The sequence below is a fragment of the Gigantopelta aegis genome, chromosome 6 (genome assembly GCF_016097555.1).
Source record: "Gigantopelta aegis isolate Gae_Host chromosome 6, Gae_host_genome, whole genome shotgun sequence".
NCBI classification, from domain to species: Eukaryota; Metazoa; Mollusca; class Gastropoda; order Neomphalida; family Peltospiridae; genus Gigantopelta; species Gigantopelta aegis.
Window position 1 is genome coordinate 15662882 of NC_054704.1, and position 15222 is coordinate 15678103.

A 15222-nucleotide genomic window follows, 5' to 3' on the forward strand; every position below is an offset into this window, starting at 1 on the left:
CGAACTATTTGATTGGTAATTGTCGTGTCCATTTGGTTTAACGTGAAGCGCACAAACCAGTCTAGCGAACGTTTTGTTTTAGTTCGGTCTGGCTGAACTCAGCCCTTGAGACGGCCTACATGTCTTTCAGCCCTGAACTAGCATGTGTATTCAAATTGACACGCATTGTTGGTCTGTTTTTATTACTTTGGTTCAAAGATTTTATAAAGTAAAAATAACAAGTTACAGATCTTCCAGACATTGCTGTCATACTTGTTGAATGCATGCCGTTAAAATTAATAACCGTGATTATTAACATAAGCAAACATTATAAGGCCTACGCGGTATTCTGCATGACACCATTTCTCGTTACCAGTCGCGAGATCGCCATTACACTAATTGAATATTTGGTAGTATTATTATGTTTGAGGTGTCGGATAGATTATGTAACCGTTTGTTCACATCAGAAGACAGAAAATGGCTTAGCCAAAATTTTAGCCACTTGCAAATTTTATTAGCCATTTTATGTAAAAATTAGCCAATGGCTAATTTGGCTACCGACAGCGCGAGCCCTGTTTAGCTCTCAATTATTTGTTGATCCAGGCAGTGTGGATGTATATATTGCCGATATTTATGAATGTTTTTATTGCTTTCATATTTATATTTGAGATGAATTGTTAAAGCAGCAAGTTTTTACTATTTGAAGTATCCCCAATATATCATGGTTGGTTGTGTTGAAGAATGAAGTATTTTATTTATATTTGATTAATTTTTATAAAAACATTAAAAATCTGTTTTTGTTAATAGGAGATGGATGATTATGATCCAGTGCCAGAGATTGTAAGAGCTCACTTTGAAGAGTCGATGAAATATGCCAGACGTTCAGTCAGTGATAACGACATCCGCAAATACGAAATGTTCGCACAGACACTACAACAAAGTAGAGGATTTGGCGGAAACTTCAGGTAAGAATAGTTACACTGCTCAAGTAAAAATCAACCTACTATTGCATCTGAATACAGGGTTATTAAAAGTAACCCAGATGGCTTTGAACTGGTTAGTTTTATAGCAGTGTCTATGGTACTGGGGGTTTGACATAGATTCGAAAAAGAAAACCTAGAAAACAACATTGTAACATTAAAGTTTAAATTCGTTGAACTAAAAGATGAATAAAATTTGTACATCGTTTGGCCAACTGCTATGCCATAGTGTCATACAACTAGTTTGATAAAAATTGAAATATGTTAGTATATTTAAAACAACAACATAATATGTATGTATATTTAAAACAACAACATTTGTTTCCATGTTGACTTTGTGTTTATGCATGGATGCATTAATATGATGTTTACGTAAAAATTAATGGGTACAGATTCACACACGAGTGCATCAGTAAGGATCTCATTTTTTATTTTAAAATCTGTAACAGACCAGTTTTTACCAGTAAGAAATCAATGAATTACTTAATGCAAGTGACACATTTTCCTGTTTCCTGCCACATATTTTCTTGTGATGTTGATCACTCATAATACAAATGGCATGTGTTCTTCAATTCAGCACAAAATGACTATCAAAAACAATAGATTATGAGTTTTCGGTCTATATTGGAAATCTTATTCGTGGAAAATTTTAGTGTTTTCCTTCTTTGATAAGAAGCACTCAAGTTTCCACATGAATAACAACTGTATCTTTCTACTCAAGAAATGTTTATATACTGCAATTATTTTCCTTCCAAAGTTTCTCTGTAAGGTGTCTGCTGGTGGAAAAAAGACTGCAGAAATTATATTTTGTGTTCTAGTGGACATGGACAATTTGAACCAGTTAGTCATTTATATTCATAAGTAATTTTAAAGAAGTGTTCCAAGACATTAAAGGAATTCACTTAAACATAAGCAAATTGAACCAGCTTCTCATTGTGTTAGTGTCCACATGTTAATTGATGTGCAGTCATATATGATGGAAATTTGAACAATCAAAATCATCATTGTTAATCAATTTGGTGCATATTTACAGTACCACAATAAAATTGGATATGAAAAGTGTTATGTAATTGTGATACATGGTCTTAAATTTTAGGCACCATATTTTATGTGAACCGTCATTCTGTTTTGTGCCAGTAAAGTAGCTTTTAATTAAATCTACCTACCAATTGGTGACATGTGAACTGTTCTAAAATTAAAAGCTGCAAATTTCAGGATCACTGGAACTTTATTCATTCAATCCAGAAATATTCTGCACTGATTTGTGGACACTTGGTGTGTAGCATATTAGTGGTCAAATTGAACAATGTCATCTCAATGCAAAATTAGTTCATTTGAAATACATTTGGACAGTCAGTATAGTACAGAAACCTAGTTTAAGTGGATTAAGATTAGATAATTCGCTGATAACATTGATCAGGGATTTATCCAGGCATGCTGTGGGTCTGAACATAGACCCCTTCGCAAAAGAAAGTAGCACTGAAAATTCCCTCCCCTCTCTTCTCTCTCTCTCTCTCTCTCTCTCTCTCTCTCTCTCTCTCTCTCTCTCTCATATATATATGTGTATGTGTTGGGTCTCTCTCTCTCTCTCTCTCTCTCTCTCATATATATATATGTGTATGTGTATGTGTTGATGTTGATGTTGAATTCTGTCTGTTGTAATAATTAATATAGCGGTGGTGTCCTGGCCTGAAAACATATCCCAAGTGTGATTTACTCCCACTAATTTTCCCAGTCACATCGGACATGGGACCTTGGTGAAAAATCCCAGTAGATATAATTCACATAACTGAACAGCCAGTTTACCTTGGTAAAATTTTGAAATATTTTCCCAGGGCTTCAAATTAACAATCGGCACCAGCAGCAGCTGCTGTAGCTGTGAAAAGGATTGCCATTGTTATAGGGCTTTACTGATTACAGCTGTTTGCCTATGGATACAAAGTATGAGAAGGGATGATTTTCTGTTTATAATATTGGTCAATTTTTTATTTTTTTATTTCCATTTAGTAGTAATCTTGTACAAATGAAACGAAATTTTCTTGTATGGACTTTAAAATGCACAACACCCTATAGCCAATGTGTATTTTTGTGCTGGGGTGTCGTTAAACATTCATTCATCATTAGAATGCACCTGAAGATTAATAAGACCGGCCTTGGTGGCGTCGTGGCAGGCCATCGGTCTACAGGCTGGTAGGTACTGGGTTTGGATCCCAGTCGAGGCATGGGGTTTTTAATCCAGATACCGACTCCAAACCCTGAGTGAGTGCTCCGCAAGGCTCAATGGGTAGGTGTAAACCACTTGCACCGACCAGTGATCCATAACTGGTTCAACAAAAGGCCATGGTTTGTGCTATCCTGCCTGTGGGAAGCGCAAATAAAAGATCCCTTGCTGCCTGGCGACAGCGGGTTTCCTCTAAAAAAAATTAAAAAATCTGTGTGGTCCTTAACCATATGTCTGACGCCATATAACCGTAAATAAAATTTGTTGAGTGCATCGTTAAATAAAACACTTCTTTCTTTCTTTCTGAAGATTAATAAATGTAAATTACATTGTTTAATACCATTTGTGTAACATTGGCTGGAATAGGATTTTTAAATTAAAAAAAAAAACATTGAAGGGGATTCATCTGATGACATACTGGACTTGCTTTTGCACTGTATAATGAGCTTTGGTCTGCTGAGGTTATTTGCAAATGTCATATTGTGTCTACCATGTGTAGCCAGACCAGCCAGGTGCTTTCTTCATGCAAACACTTGTGTGTGGTCGTGTGTTGTTTTGTTTTTATAAATAAATAGGGACTCTTGTGTTTCTCTCATTACAAACAATGAAAATGTTGTTAATGGCAATATAGCTGATTGAATATTCAATCGAATTATTCATTTACTCTTTTTTCTTCTTCCATATTTTAATCATTACAGCATTTTAGTCATCACGAAGTACTTGTACTTTTCGTGAAACTGCTGTACATATTTTTGTATCCATTCTTTCTACTTTTTTTTTTTTAAATGCACCTATTATTTTTATTAACACTTGACCAACTTTTTATTCAGAACAAACTTGTTTTCTAAAAGAATGTTGATCAGCATTATAAAAACAACTACATATACTGCACTTATTGTTTTTATTGTTGGAACATCATGGGTCGAATTTACAAAGCCTGTTTTTCTTAAACGCACATGTTTAAGCATTGTAAATACACATAGTTTCACATGTGTAAGTTAAAAAATAGGCTTCATAATTTTGACGCCATGTGTTTTGTCATAGTTTGGACGTCATGCAATGTCAAAGGTAAATTCTCTTCCAGCTAATAATGATACTACACTGAAATAAGTAATTTTGGAAAACAAGATCTTTGTAATACCTCAATTCAGATGTGACTGTTCATAACTAGGTACCAGATTATGATTATAAAACAGAAATGTGTCGGATTATAAAACAGAAATGTGTCGGAGTGATTTTACACATTCAGCTCTAAGCAAGCAATATAAATGTTTTTAAAATTGCCCTGAATAGACCTATGGATATACACACTAAAATATTTGAAACATGAATTCTTTGTTTTAAGTACGGTAAGTCTATTCCCAGTTTTTGTCAATTTGGTATTAACACTAACTAATGATTTGATTTGATTTTATTTTATTTTATTTCTCTATCCTAAAATAAAAAGTAGCCAAAAAATTTAATTGACTAGTATGTCATATATGTTGAGCAATTGATACTTACCCTCACCCTATGAAATTATATTTTCTTCACTTTGATTTCTGATTGCAAAATAATTCCATGCATGCCAATTGGGTCATTGTCAGCTTTATCTGCCATGTTGCCAGATGTTAATACTAAAGTTAGCAGTGTTATCTACAAACTAATGCATTTTCTGTGTTGAACAGATGTCTCTTCTAAAACTGATGGGGCCCGTCCTACATCTTTCAACTGTTGAATTTCCTGGCAAATTGCATTAATCAAACCAAGTGGTTTACTGACCTCCATAAGAGACATTTATATACATCTATGTAAATAATTTTAAATGTTCTTGTTGAATATTTGGTTTGTAGCTGGTAGTAAATATTTAACTGATTTAACTTTCATTAGTATATAAAATATAGGTACATAAAAATTAATTTTACATATTTTTTTATGTACATACATAGCACATTATTATTATTATTATTTTATTTTTTTAAGTATGCCTTTATAGCGAAATATCAAAGATAAGTTGATCATTTGATGGATTATACATGTATATTAATTACCGCATTTAGAAAAATCTGATACTGTAAATTATTTGGACAATTAAAAAGAAAAAATATCAGTGGTTTGTTTTGTAAAATTTTGTAGTTGAAAATAGTTTGGGGAAGGTGGTTAAGGGAAAGGTGTTGGACTTCCACCATTTATGCTGAAGATGGGGAAAATTATAAATATGAAATAGATGATTTACAGATAGTATATTAAAAATCTGCATAGCTTGTGTGTATGGTTATCATCCGATTGAAGGAAGATTTAATCTTCTGTTATATAATAAAGCTATAGTTATGTTAGTGAGAAAGTAATTCACCTACTCTCATGACCCTTAGCAGCACTCAACATTTTCATGAGCGTACAAACTGTACACTTTTGACCACCACCACCACCACCCCCCCCCCCCCCCCCCCCTCTAAAAGTGTACATCCCCAAATGAAAAATGTTGATTTATTAAATGTTGAGTGATTGACATGAAATTTAAAAAAAATTAAAAAAATTGTAAAACTTGTGTGTGGTCTTTGAAAGTTTGTGGCCCTCCACAGTTTGTATATGGCTCAGTGTTCTGGGTTCTGCCTGGAATCTGGCCCTCCACACCTGCAGCTGTTTATTGTCAGATCCTGCCTTGTTTTGATCCTCCAGAGAACACTGGCTTTGACTGCAGTCTTTTTTCCACTAGCAGATGCCTTACAGAGAAACTTTGGCAGGAAAATAATTGCTGTATATAAACATTTCTTGAGTAGAAAGATACAGTTGTTATTCATGTGGAAACCAGAGTGCTTCTTGTCCAAGAAGGCAATTTCGTTGGTGCCATGGCTAGAGATTGAGTTATAAACTTTGTATAAAAAGTCTGGGTAAAATGCACATGTGTAGGAGAGGTACAGTGAAGCTAGTTTTATCAGAGGATGCTTGACATGGCTTTGTGCCAGATGTAATGGGAAACTGATAGTCGGTATAACGTTTCTGTATGTAACAATCACAGTTGGTTTATTGGCAATCATTTTGAAGTTATTGGGACATGGAATTAAAAGGAATATTTATCATTGAAATACTGTTTTACTGATGTGTTAGATCAAAAATGGCAGTTTGAAAAAAAAAACCCATAAAATTCGTATGATATTATAAATGGGAGTAATCCATGATGTATGTTTACATTTTTTATGTAAACATGTCTTACATACTAATGCAGGTATGGTATGTGCTGTCCTGTCCTATCTTATAAAATACTTCTAGTTGAAATTTTATTTGGTGGCATTTTTTTTTTTTAATTGCAGTCACTATGTTTGAGCAGTGTCATTTGATGGAATGTCTTCTAATTATATTTGTCAGCATAGGCAGCAGACACTAATTTTTCTATCCATTTAATTTTTGAAAATGGCAATTTGTTACATTTTTAAAATTGACATTTGAGATCAATACAACAACATGTGTGATCGATGCATATGTTTCTGCAAAACAGGCTATCTGACAGGCAGTAAAAATGTCCCCTTTCTTCTTACTGGCAATCATACTGAAGAGAAAATTAAAGTTCACAAATAGAAAACTGCACCTGCATTTGTACCACATACATGTGTTATGCCTTTTCTTCATGTTTTGTTCATCGACTGCAATTATTTTCTACCTAACGAAGTCTGCCAGAGAGCGTGTTATGCAGTTCCATGGAGAAATTGATTTGAAGACCTCCCTGGTATTTGAATGATATTTCAGTTTAGGGCTGTACCTAGATCTGAAAGACCAAGTTTGTTTGTTCTTGGCAATGTTTAGAGCTGTCAAGTGTGTACAGAAGTTATCACATTCACATCAGCCACACACAGCTTATGCCATGGGCAATTTAAACTATGGTGGGGGGGTGGGGGGTGGGGGGGGATGTAATGAATATGCATTTGCCTGTTATTGTGATCAAACATCTACACTCAGACCATGGATAAAGTGTTTTTGTAATCTGTTTTTTTCATGTACATAAGGAAATTGTCAATATACAGGCATTTGTGAATGTTAATTCTTGGTGTTAAAGTTAAATTTTAATGACACTACTAGAACACATTGATTTATTAATCATCGGCTAATGGATGATAAACATTTGGTAATTTCGACAGTCTTAGAGCGGAACCCACTATATTGTTCCATTAGTAGAAAGGGATCTTTTATATACACCATCTCAAGACAGGATAACACATACCACAGTCTTTGATACACTCAGCTATTGGTTGGCTACGATAAAACAAATTACATTTTAACCATTATACAGTCTATGACATATTACCTCCCCCTTCCCTCTCCCCCTTTGATTTGTTATAATTGTGTTTGTCATTTAAAATATTTATCTATGAATGACACCAAACATGTTGGTGTATAAATTAGTTGATTTGATAAGAACACTAAGTTGGAATCATTGACCAGAGTGGATTTCCATTATCTCCTACACTTATGACAACACTGCAATTGGTTATATTATGTGTAGAATAAAAGTTTGCTGGTCTTGTCTTTTTGTAAACTATTTAACAATCTCACGAAAAATTGGTTCTTGGAGCAAGCTAAACTTTTAATATCCTGTCTCTTTATTATTGCAAAAATTACTTGTCCAAATCACTCGACTAACTGGCATATGGTTGATCTTTAGATATACAATGTATTGCTTAGTGCTTTTTTATCTTTCTAGTGTCATGGACTAATTAAATCTCTAGCAGATGTATTTATTTTTATCTTTATGGCAAGTTATTTCTACACACAACTGTGACACTGCCCAAATAAGCATATTGGTGCCATGAAAGCTGTGCATTGTTATTACAGTTCATGCTGCCAATTGACAAAATAAGTTATTTGAAGGGGTAGGGAGTGGTACTAGTACTTGCACAATGGTACTTATTTTTGACAAAGTTCAGATATTTTTGTCAGTTTACCATTGCCAACTTACCATTGTCAACTTACCATTGTCAGTACATTATAGGTAGGACTTGGATAATGAAAATCCTGTGATAATTTCAAGTACTGATACCTTTTATTGTTTTTGTGAATAACAATTAGGTTACTGTATACAGTAAAACTGTAGAATTAAATTCAAGACTCAAAATATAAACAACCATCTGTTTCAGTTTTAATTATTCCTGGCTTACCATACCTGGATCCCACATTTATATAGATATATATTATATAAACAAAAAAATTAAGCTTGAAAGTATTTTGAATGACAATAATACTTTCTTCCTCTCTCTCTCTCTCTCTCTCTCTCTCTCTCTCTCTCTCTCTCTCTCTCTCTCTGCTGTCACTCTCTGCCAAGTAACGGTCACACGGTATCAGTCATCTGATTGGTTATTTTTTTAGTTCAGACAGACAGAATTGCTAAATGTCTACACTGAGGAACAACCAGATTATCATGATAAATTACTCTCCTAACTTTAATGACCGTTAGATTTCCTCCGCTTTTTGTCCAAACATAAATTGTGAAAAAAAACCCATTACATTGACATAGACTGAAATCGTATCACCTATTTCGACTTTTAACCATCTGGCATTTTTCTTTTTTGTGGAATACTTTTCAAGAGGGGTGGAAGCCTCCTAAGTATGCGACATCATGATAAGTGTGTTTTACCTTAGCACATGTCATGACATTAAATTGTGTCATATCGACTCACCCCTCTTGAAGAGTATTCCATAAACAAGGAAAATGGCAGACGACAGAACACTGCATGTATTCTGTCCTATGCAATCTCAGCAAAGTTGATACCGGTGACATCGTTACAGTCTTGTATGTGAAATCTCTGTCACTGTAATGGGGGTTTTCATGGTTTGTGTCTGGACAAAATTTGGGGGAAATCTAACAGTAATTAAATGTAGGAGAGTAATTTATCATAATTTTAGACTTTTAGAGTAGTTATACCTGTGTAAAGTACAGAGTCAATATGGGATTGAATGTCAGCACTGTGGGTATGACTACCACTAACACAGTTAACTTATACTCTGGATTGTGGTTTTGATTGTGCAGACAACATTAGCTGCTACTATTTCTGTGTTCCCTTGTTTCTTTCCATCAGTTTACCATTGATTTTCAGGTAATTTACGCTACTTATACCTATGACTTATTTTAGTTTTTCTGTATTTTGTAGATTCCCTGGTCAGACTGGAGGACCCAGTCAGGGACCGAGCCAGGGTGGAAGTGAATCTGGAAACTTCGCACAGCAGGATGATGATGACCTGTACAGTTAAACAGTGATACAAATATGCACGACAAACACTGGCGGCAGTGCAATCCAACTGGACTTGAACATGTTCAATAAATATTAATTTCACCATTTTCCAGAAAAAAATCCTAACATTTGCTTCTCGTTTTACTAAGTAGTGTTTTTGGATTCTTACTTCATCACAAGACATTTTGGATATCAGTCGGCAATTTGTGGCGTTTTATTTTTTTTCATTGATTTGTGTTTACTCATTATGTTTGTTCAGGATTATAGTTGTACAGCATCTTGGTTATCTGTTTATTAGCAGTGTAACGATACAGGTAAGTCTTGATTCGATATGATGTATCCTGATACATGGGTCTCGATATGACACACATTGCGATATTTAATAACACTGACCCTAGGTATTAAGCAGTGTGAAATATTTTGAGCAATTATAGCTTTTTGAACATTAAATTAAAAACATCTAGCTTAAGTTATCAATTTTAGAAAATCCAACATGTTTCCAGTTGGCCTGATGTTTGTGATAGCTCGAAATTAATTTTATGCAAAACTAAGATAATACAGATTTCAGGAATTGATGTCAATGACTTTAAGACATATTTATGTATCATATGTATCATGATACAGCTGCTATAAATCAATGTATTGTATTGTGAACCTTTTTTCGTGATACAATACTGTCACACTGTATGGTTTTACCTCTGCTGTTTATTTTGATTTGAACAAAATGTATTCTACCTTGTGTAAATTATCATCAAATGTTTTGGTGTGGATAATTTAACAAAAAATAAAAGGTGTGGGGGAGAAGGATCCTAAATATTTTTAAACATGTATTTTATTTGGTCCTTGGAAGACCTAAAAAATAATGGATTTGTTTCTTCTTTTTTTAGATACAGTTTGGAGTAAAACTTGTGTTAATTTCAAAAAAATACTTTAATTATTTGTATTTAATTACAGAAATGAAAAAGGTATATTTTGGTTGGAGAGAAACATAGTCTTTAGATAAGTTGTCAGTAAAATATTTAAAGATTTCATTAGGAATTGATTTTATATATATATTTTTTTTTCTTTCTATATGGTTGTTTAAAATTCTGTACAACTAACCATTTCATCTATGTATATCATCATTTTATGGTAAGCATCTGTATTTTACTGCACTCATGTAAAAAATATCTCATAAAAAGACACATTACTTGTGATAGTAAAATTTTCGAAATTGATAAGACTATAAATGTGAAAAAAATACATGTTTAAGAATATTATTTGTACTGTGAAAATGTTTAGTTCCTTTTTATTTGTGTTTTTTTTATGCTAGGATTTTTTTTGTTATTGATGGTTTTCTAAAAACAAAAACAAATGAGTATGTTTATGGCTATTAATTGATGTGAAAAAATTACAGCAGGAAAGTAGGTAATTTCAAGCTTATTAGCAACAGTGCAAGTTTATTTTAAGCAGTGTAATTTAATGTTGAATTGAATTTTTCCATCATGTTCTGTTTCACTGACAATGATTATAAATAGGCAAGTGGTTAACAAAGGTATATAATTGCAACAGATTTTTAGGTTTGAACCATTTGATCTACAAATTATTTTATTTATTTTGTCATTAAAAATAGTGTTGGGAGAAAATCCCTCAATATATTATAAATTGTGCTATTTTCTTTGCCTTTCTTTCAGAACTGTCTGATGGTAAGGATGTTGTTTCTAATTTATTGTGGTCTGTTGGTTATTTTCTGGATAATAAAATGTACTGAATATATTGTTCGTAGTGTATTTAAACAATAAAAACAGAATGCATCATTGTTTTATGTTTTATAAGTATAACCATTTTCACAGTACCAAATAGTTTTGAATACTAGTAGTGTTATACTTGAGGAAACAAACTTTGAATAAATTCTAAATAATTGAATTGTGTTGTAGTTCATTTTGTCTCTAGTATAAAGTATCTTCTGGTTAGTTAATAATTTAAAAAAATGTTTGTTTCTTTTTTCGCGCTGTAAATTGAGCATCATTGGAGGTCATTCAACAATTACGTAATGATCATGGGGTTTACGGCATGAATTCAAATTACCTTGAAAAGTTATGTTGAACAACCTCATATCAACTACTGATTGATCACCCATATAGTTCTACAGAAACTACTGGTATTGGTGTATTATATTGACCTGTTTTAATTTTGCATTCCGGAATCGATTATCACAATCTGCGAAAGTGGCAGTCCTATAGACGGTGCAGAAAGGATGAAATAGTCTTTGTGCTGGCATCAGTCTTACTTTACCCATTCATTTATCTTGAAGAAGGAACTTCCCCTACATATAACTATCAATAAGGGGAGGGCTGGAGGTGACTCAAGCTATACATTATGGTGGGGTGCAGTCATATTGAGCAAACTAGGAAAGATATTTGGTAGAAGAAATGTGATGAATCATTTGATTCCATCTTGAACTTTTAAAATTTCTTCCTGGTATTGAATTTTATTCTAAATTTTTATTTAATCTATTTGATTTATTTTTGTGGTTCTTGCACAATTCTTTACACTGTTTTAATTTAACTCTGAATATTTCTATTGTTTTTGATCATTACTTTATTTATGCATTCTTTTTTTTTCGTGCTGGGGTGTCGTTAAACATTCATTCAATGTTATCACAAGCAGTTAAATACTGAGGCCCGGTGTCTAAATTAATTATTTTAATTTGATACACAGCATATTATCGGTATAATCATTTTTCAAACCGCTGGTTCTTTGTTGAGTGAGTTTATTACATATTACGGTTTCTACTTGCAAAAGTGAAGGTTGACTTATAATACAATGCTAACGATTTGCAGACAGTTCAAAGAAAGAAATGTGTCAACGATGCACACTCAACGCATTTTAATTACTATAATATGATTAAGAACTAAATACACTTTGAGGAAACCCACTGCCACCACTTAGTGGGTTACTATTTGCTTTGCAGCAAGGGATCTTTCGTGTACATTATCGAACAGATAAAAAAAAAGTATAGTATACCATGATCTTTGTTAAACCAGTTGTGGAGCACCCACTGGAACAAATAAAAATGGCCCATTTGGCTCAACGGAGATCGATCCTAAACTAACGGCGCATTAGGTGATCACTTTACCACTGGCCTACGTCCCGCCCGTCATCGGTTCAAATACTACTCTGCTGTGGGTGATGATCCCCTCCACCCTGGACCAAGCATCTGGCAGGTCGAGTTGGGCCCAAGTGACCGTGCGTGAACCTTTGGTCGATGTATGCACTGTGGTCAAAAAGTACCCAGATCTAGATCGGTGATGATCGCACACGCAAGCCTCTTGGCAATCACCGGAGAATTTGGCACCACACACGTTGATGATCCAATCCATTCACGAATGCCATGGCTTCTCGGTGCACATCGTAACTTCTCTGTAGTTTGCCTTGTCTGGAAGATTAAAAGCGTTATTGAAGAACGTAATAATAAAATGTGGTGGGAAGATGAATCGGTATCTTAAAAATTTCAGTTTTGTCTACGTCTTGCGACGTGTGCTGGTGGAGGAGTTTGTTATTGATGAGGTGATGTTCAGACCTCAGTAAAATTGAATCCAGTATGAAAATAAGACGCTCGAGGTCAATTTTGCAACTTTTCACACCAAGTATTTGCGGTCTCATGACGGAAACATGGGTTTTCAAAAAGGACGGACGCAAATTATACTTGGATGGGTCTGACGCGAATTGAATAAGGATGGGTCGGAACATTCTCACTTTAATATTGGCGCTAATTTTGAACAAAAGACAAGTTAGGTTGTCAAATATAGGTAGCTATGTTCAACCCATTCAAGTAACGTTTATTTTGAATGGTTGAAGAGCGCTTGATACAAGTATATCCATGATTTATATTGTAGGTGTAACAGGTGTATCACTTGATAAATGGTTTGCCAAAATATAATACAAAATTCTTGTTTTCAAATTATTATTTTTAATTTCAATGAAAATGTTTTGTTTTAATAAAAATAATTATTTCAACAACGTATTTTTTAAAAATCCATGTTTTTGTATTCCACAGCATATCTTTAATATTTAAAGAAAAACTAAATAGAAGAAAAACCCCAACTAAAATGGTTATGTCCATAATAATACGAATAACTGAACTGTTTCAACGGTGAAGAACTATAATGATTTGAACCATAATGATTCGAGACACCTTGAACTGTTTTTGTAACAATGGTGAATAACTGACTAGATATCCAAAAACCTATTTATGAAGCATTCATTAAAAACCTGTAGTACCATACTCGACATAGATACAAACTATTACCATTTATATGTGTATATTTTCACTAAGTATGTGCATGCAGTCATATTAAGATATTCTGAACGTATAGCTGTTTCAAATTTGCAAAATATTATTCATTTTTATTACAAGTCAGTTTCAATACAGAACTTAAAATTTAGTGTGGGGGTGGGAATGCGAGTTTAATACGTGTTATTACTGTGTGTACTTGCAATTATGAAGGTCGATTAGAACAATTCCAATGACTTGAAAGCATGAGTTCAAAATGTTCGAAGTATGTGCATGTCATCAGTATTAAGAGATCTTGAACGTATGGCAGTTCCCAATTTGCAGAAACGACACGCGTGTATATTGGTTTGATCTAAATGGAACGAATCTGTAAACGAAATGGATGTATGCGTTGTTTTGTTTACTTAAAATTAACAGTACTTTTCCTAGCATGTTTGGTATGCACTTGCACACAGCAATGTATTTAAAAGTAAATTTGAATCTGACGTTAATGACATCTTGAAAATTATGCTTGGACCTCCCATGCTGTCTTATCAGACTTCCTTTGAAGAACAAACTCAATATTTATAGAGTGCGTGCGTGCACAGTGGGGGTAAATGTTACATATAGGACTTTAAAAGTTCTACTGAATTTTAAAATTGCTTTGATACAAAATTTAATAGATGCGAGATGCAGATGATATCTGTTGTTTTAGATGTTTAATATCTAAAATAATATAACTAATAATTAATAATCATAATCATCATATTCATATCAATCATAATAATCATAATTAATAAGTGTTAAAAAGTTCAATCATATATGGCCTATAAGTTCTCCTTCACCTCTCTCTCTCTCTCTCTCTCTCTCTCTCTCTCTCTCTCTCTCTCTCTCTCTCTACCCTCTCCCTCTCTCTCTATCTTCTCTCTCTCCCCTCTCCTCTCCTCTCCTTCTCTCTCTCTCTATCTCTCCCTCCCCTCTCCTCCTCCTCTCCTCCCTCTCTCTCTCTCTCTTCTCTCCCTCTCCCTCTCCTCTCTCCCTCCCTCTCTCCCTCCCCTCCTCGAGTTTATCCCTCCCATAAAAGTAGTGCTCTCTCTCTCTCTCTCTCCCTCTCCCTCTCTCTCCTCTCTCTCTCTCTCTCTCTCTCTCTCTCTCTCTCTCTCTCTCTATCTCTCTCTCTCTCTTGCTCCTCTCTCTCTCTCTCTCTCTCTCTCTCTCTCTCTCTATATATATATATATATATATATATATATATATATGCATATATGCATGTATGTATATGTATATATATATGTATTTGTGTATGTATGTGTGTGTTTATGTATGTATGTATGTATGTATGTCTGTATATCTGCCTTAAAACTTAATATTATTCAGTATGAGTTTATAAATTATTTAATATTAAGTTACTAATTGATTAAAATAAAAGAAATCACACCAAAAACTAAATTATAAAAGTAAATATTTACGTTCGTTATGTAGTAAACTAATAAGCCTCCAACCAAAAAAAAAAAAGAGAGAGAGAGAGAGAGAGAGAGAGAGAGAGAGAGAGAGAGAGAGAGAGAGAGAGAGAGAGAGAGAGAGAGA

The 15222-nt window shown here is 33.8% G+C and overlaps 1 protein-coding gene across 2 annotated transcripts in view; it reads left to right on the forward strand.

Annotated features, from left to right (window-relative positions):
- The window catches only part of LOC121373930 (transitional endoplasmic reticulum ATPase), a 31136-nt gene extending 19854 nt beyond the window's left edge, over nt 1–11282 (forward strand). For both annotated transcript variants that reach the window (XM_041500757.1, XM_041500758.1), the window contains exons 18-19: nt 787–944; nt 9300–11282. In XM_041500757.1, the coding sequence (XP_041356691.1) occupies nt 787–944; nt 9300–9399 (258 nt within the window). In that variant the 3' untranslated portion in view covers nt 9400–11282. The remainder of the gene's footprint in view (nt 1–786; nt 945–9299) is intronic.
- The last annotated feature ends 3940 nt before the right edge of the window (nt 11283–15222 follow it).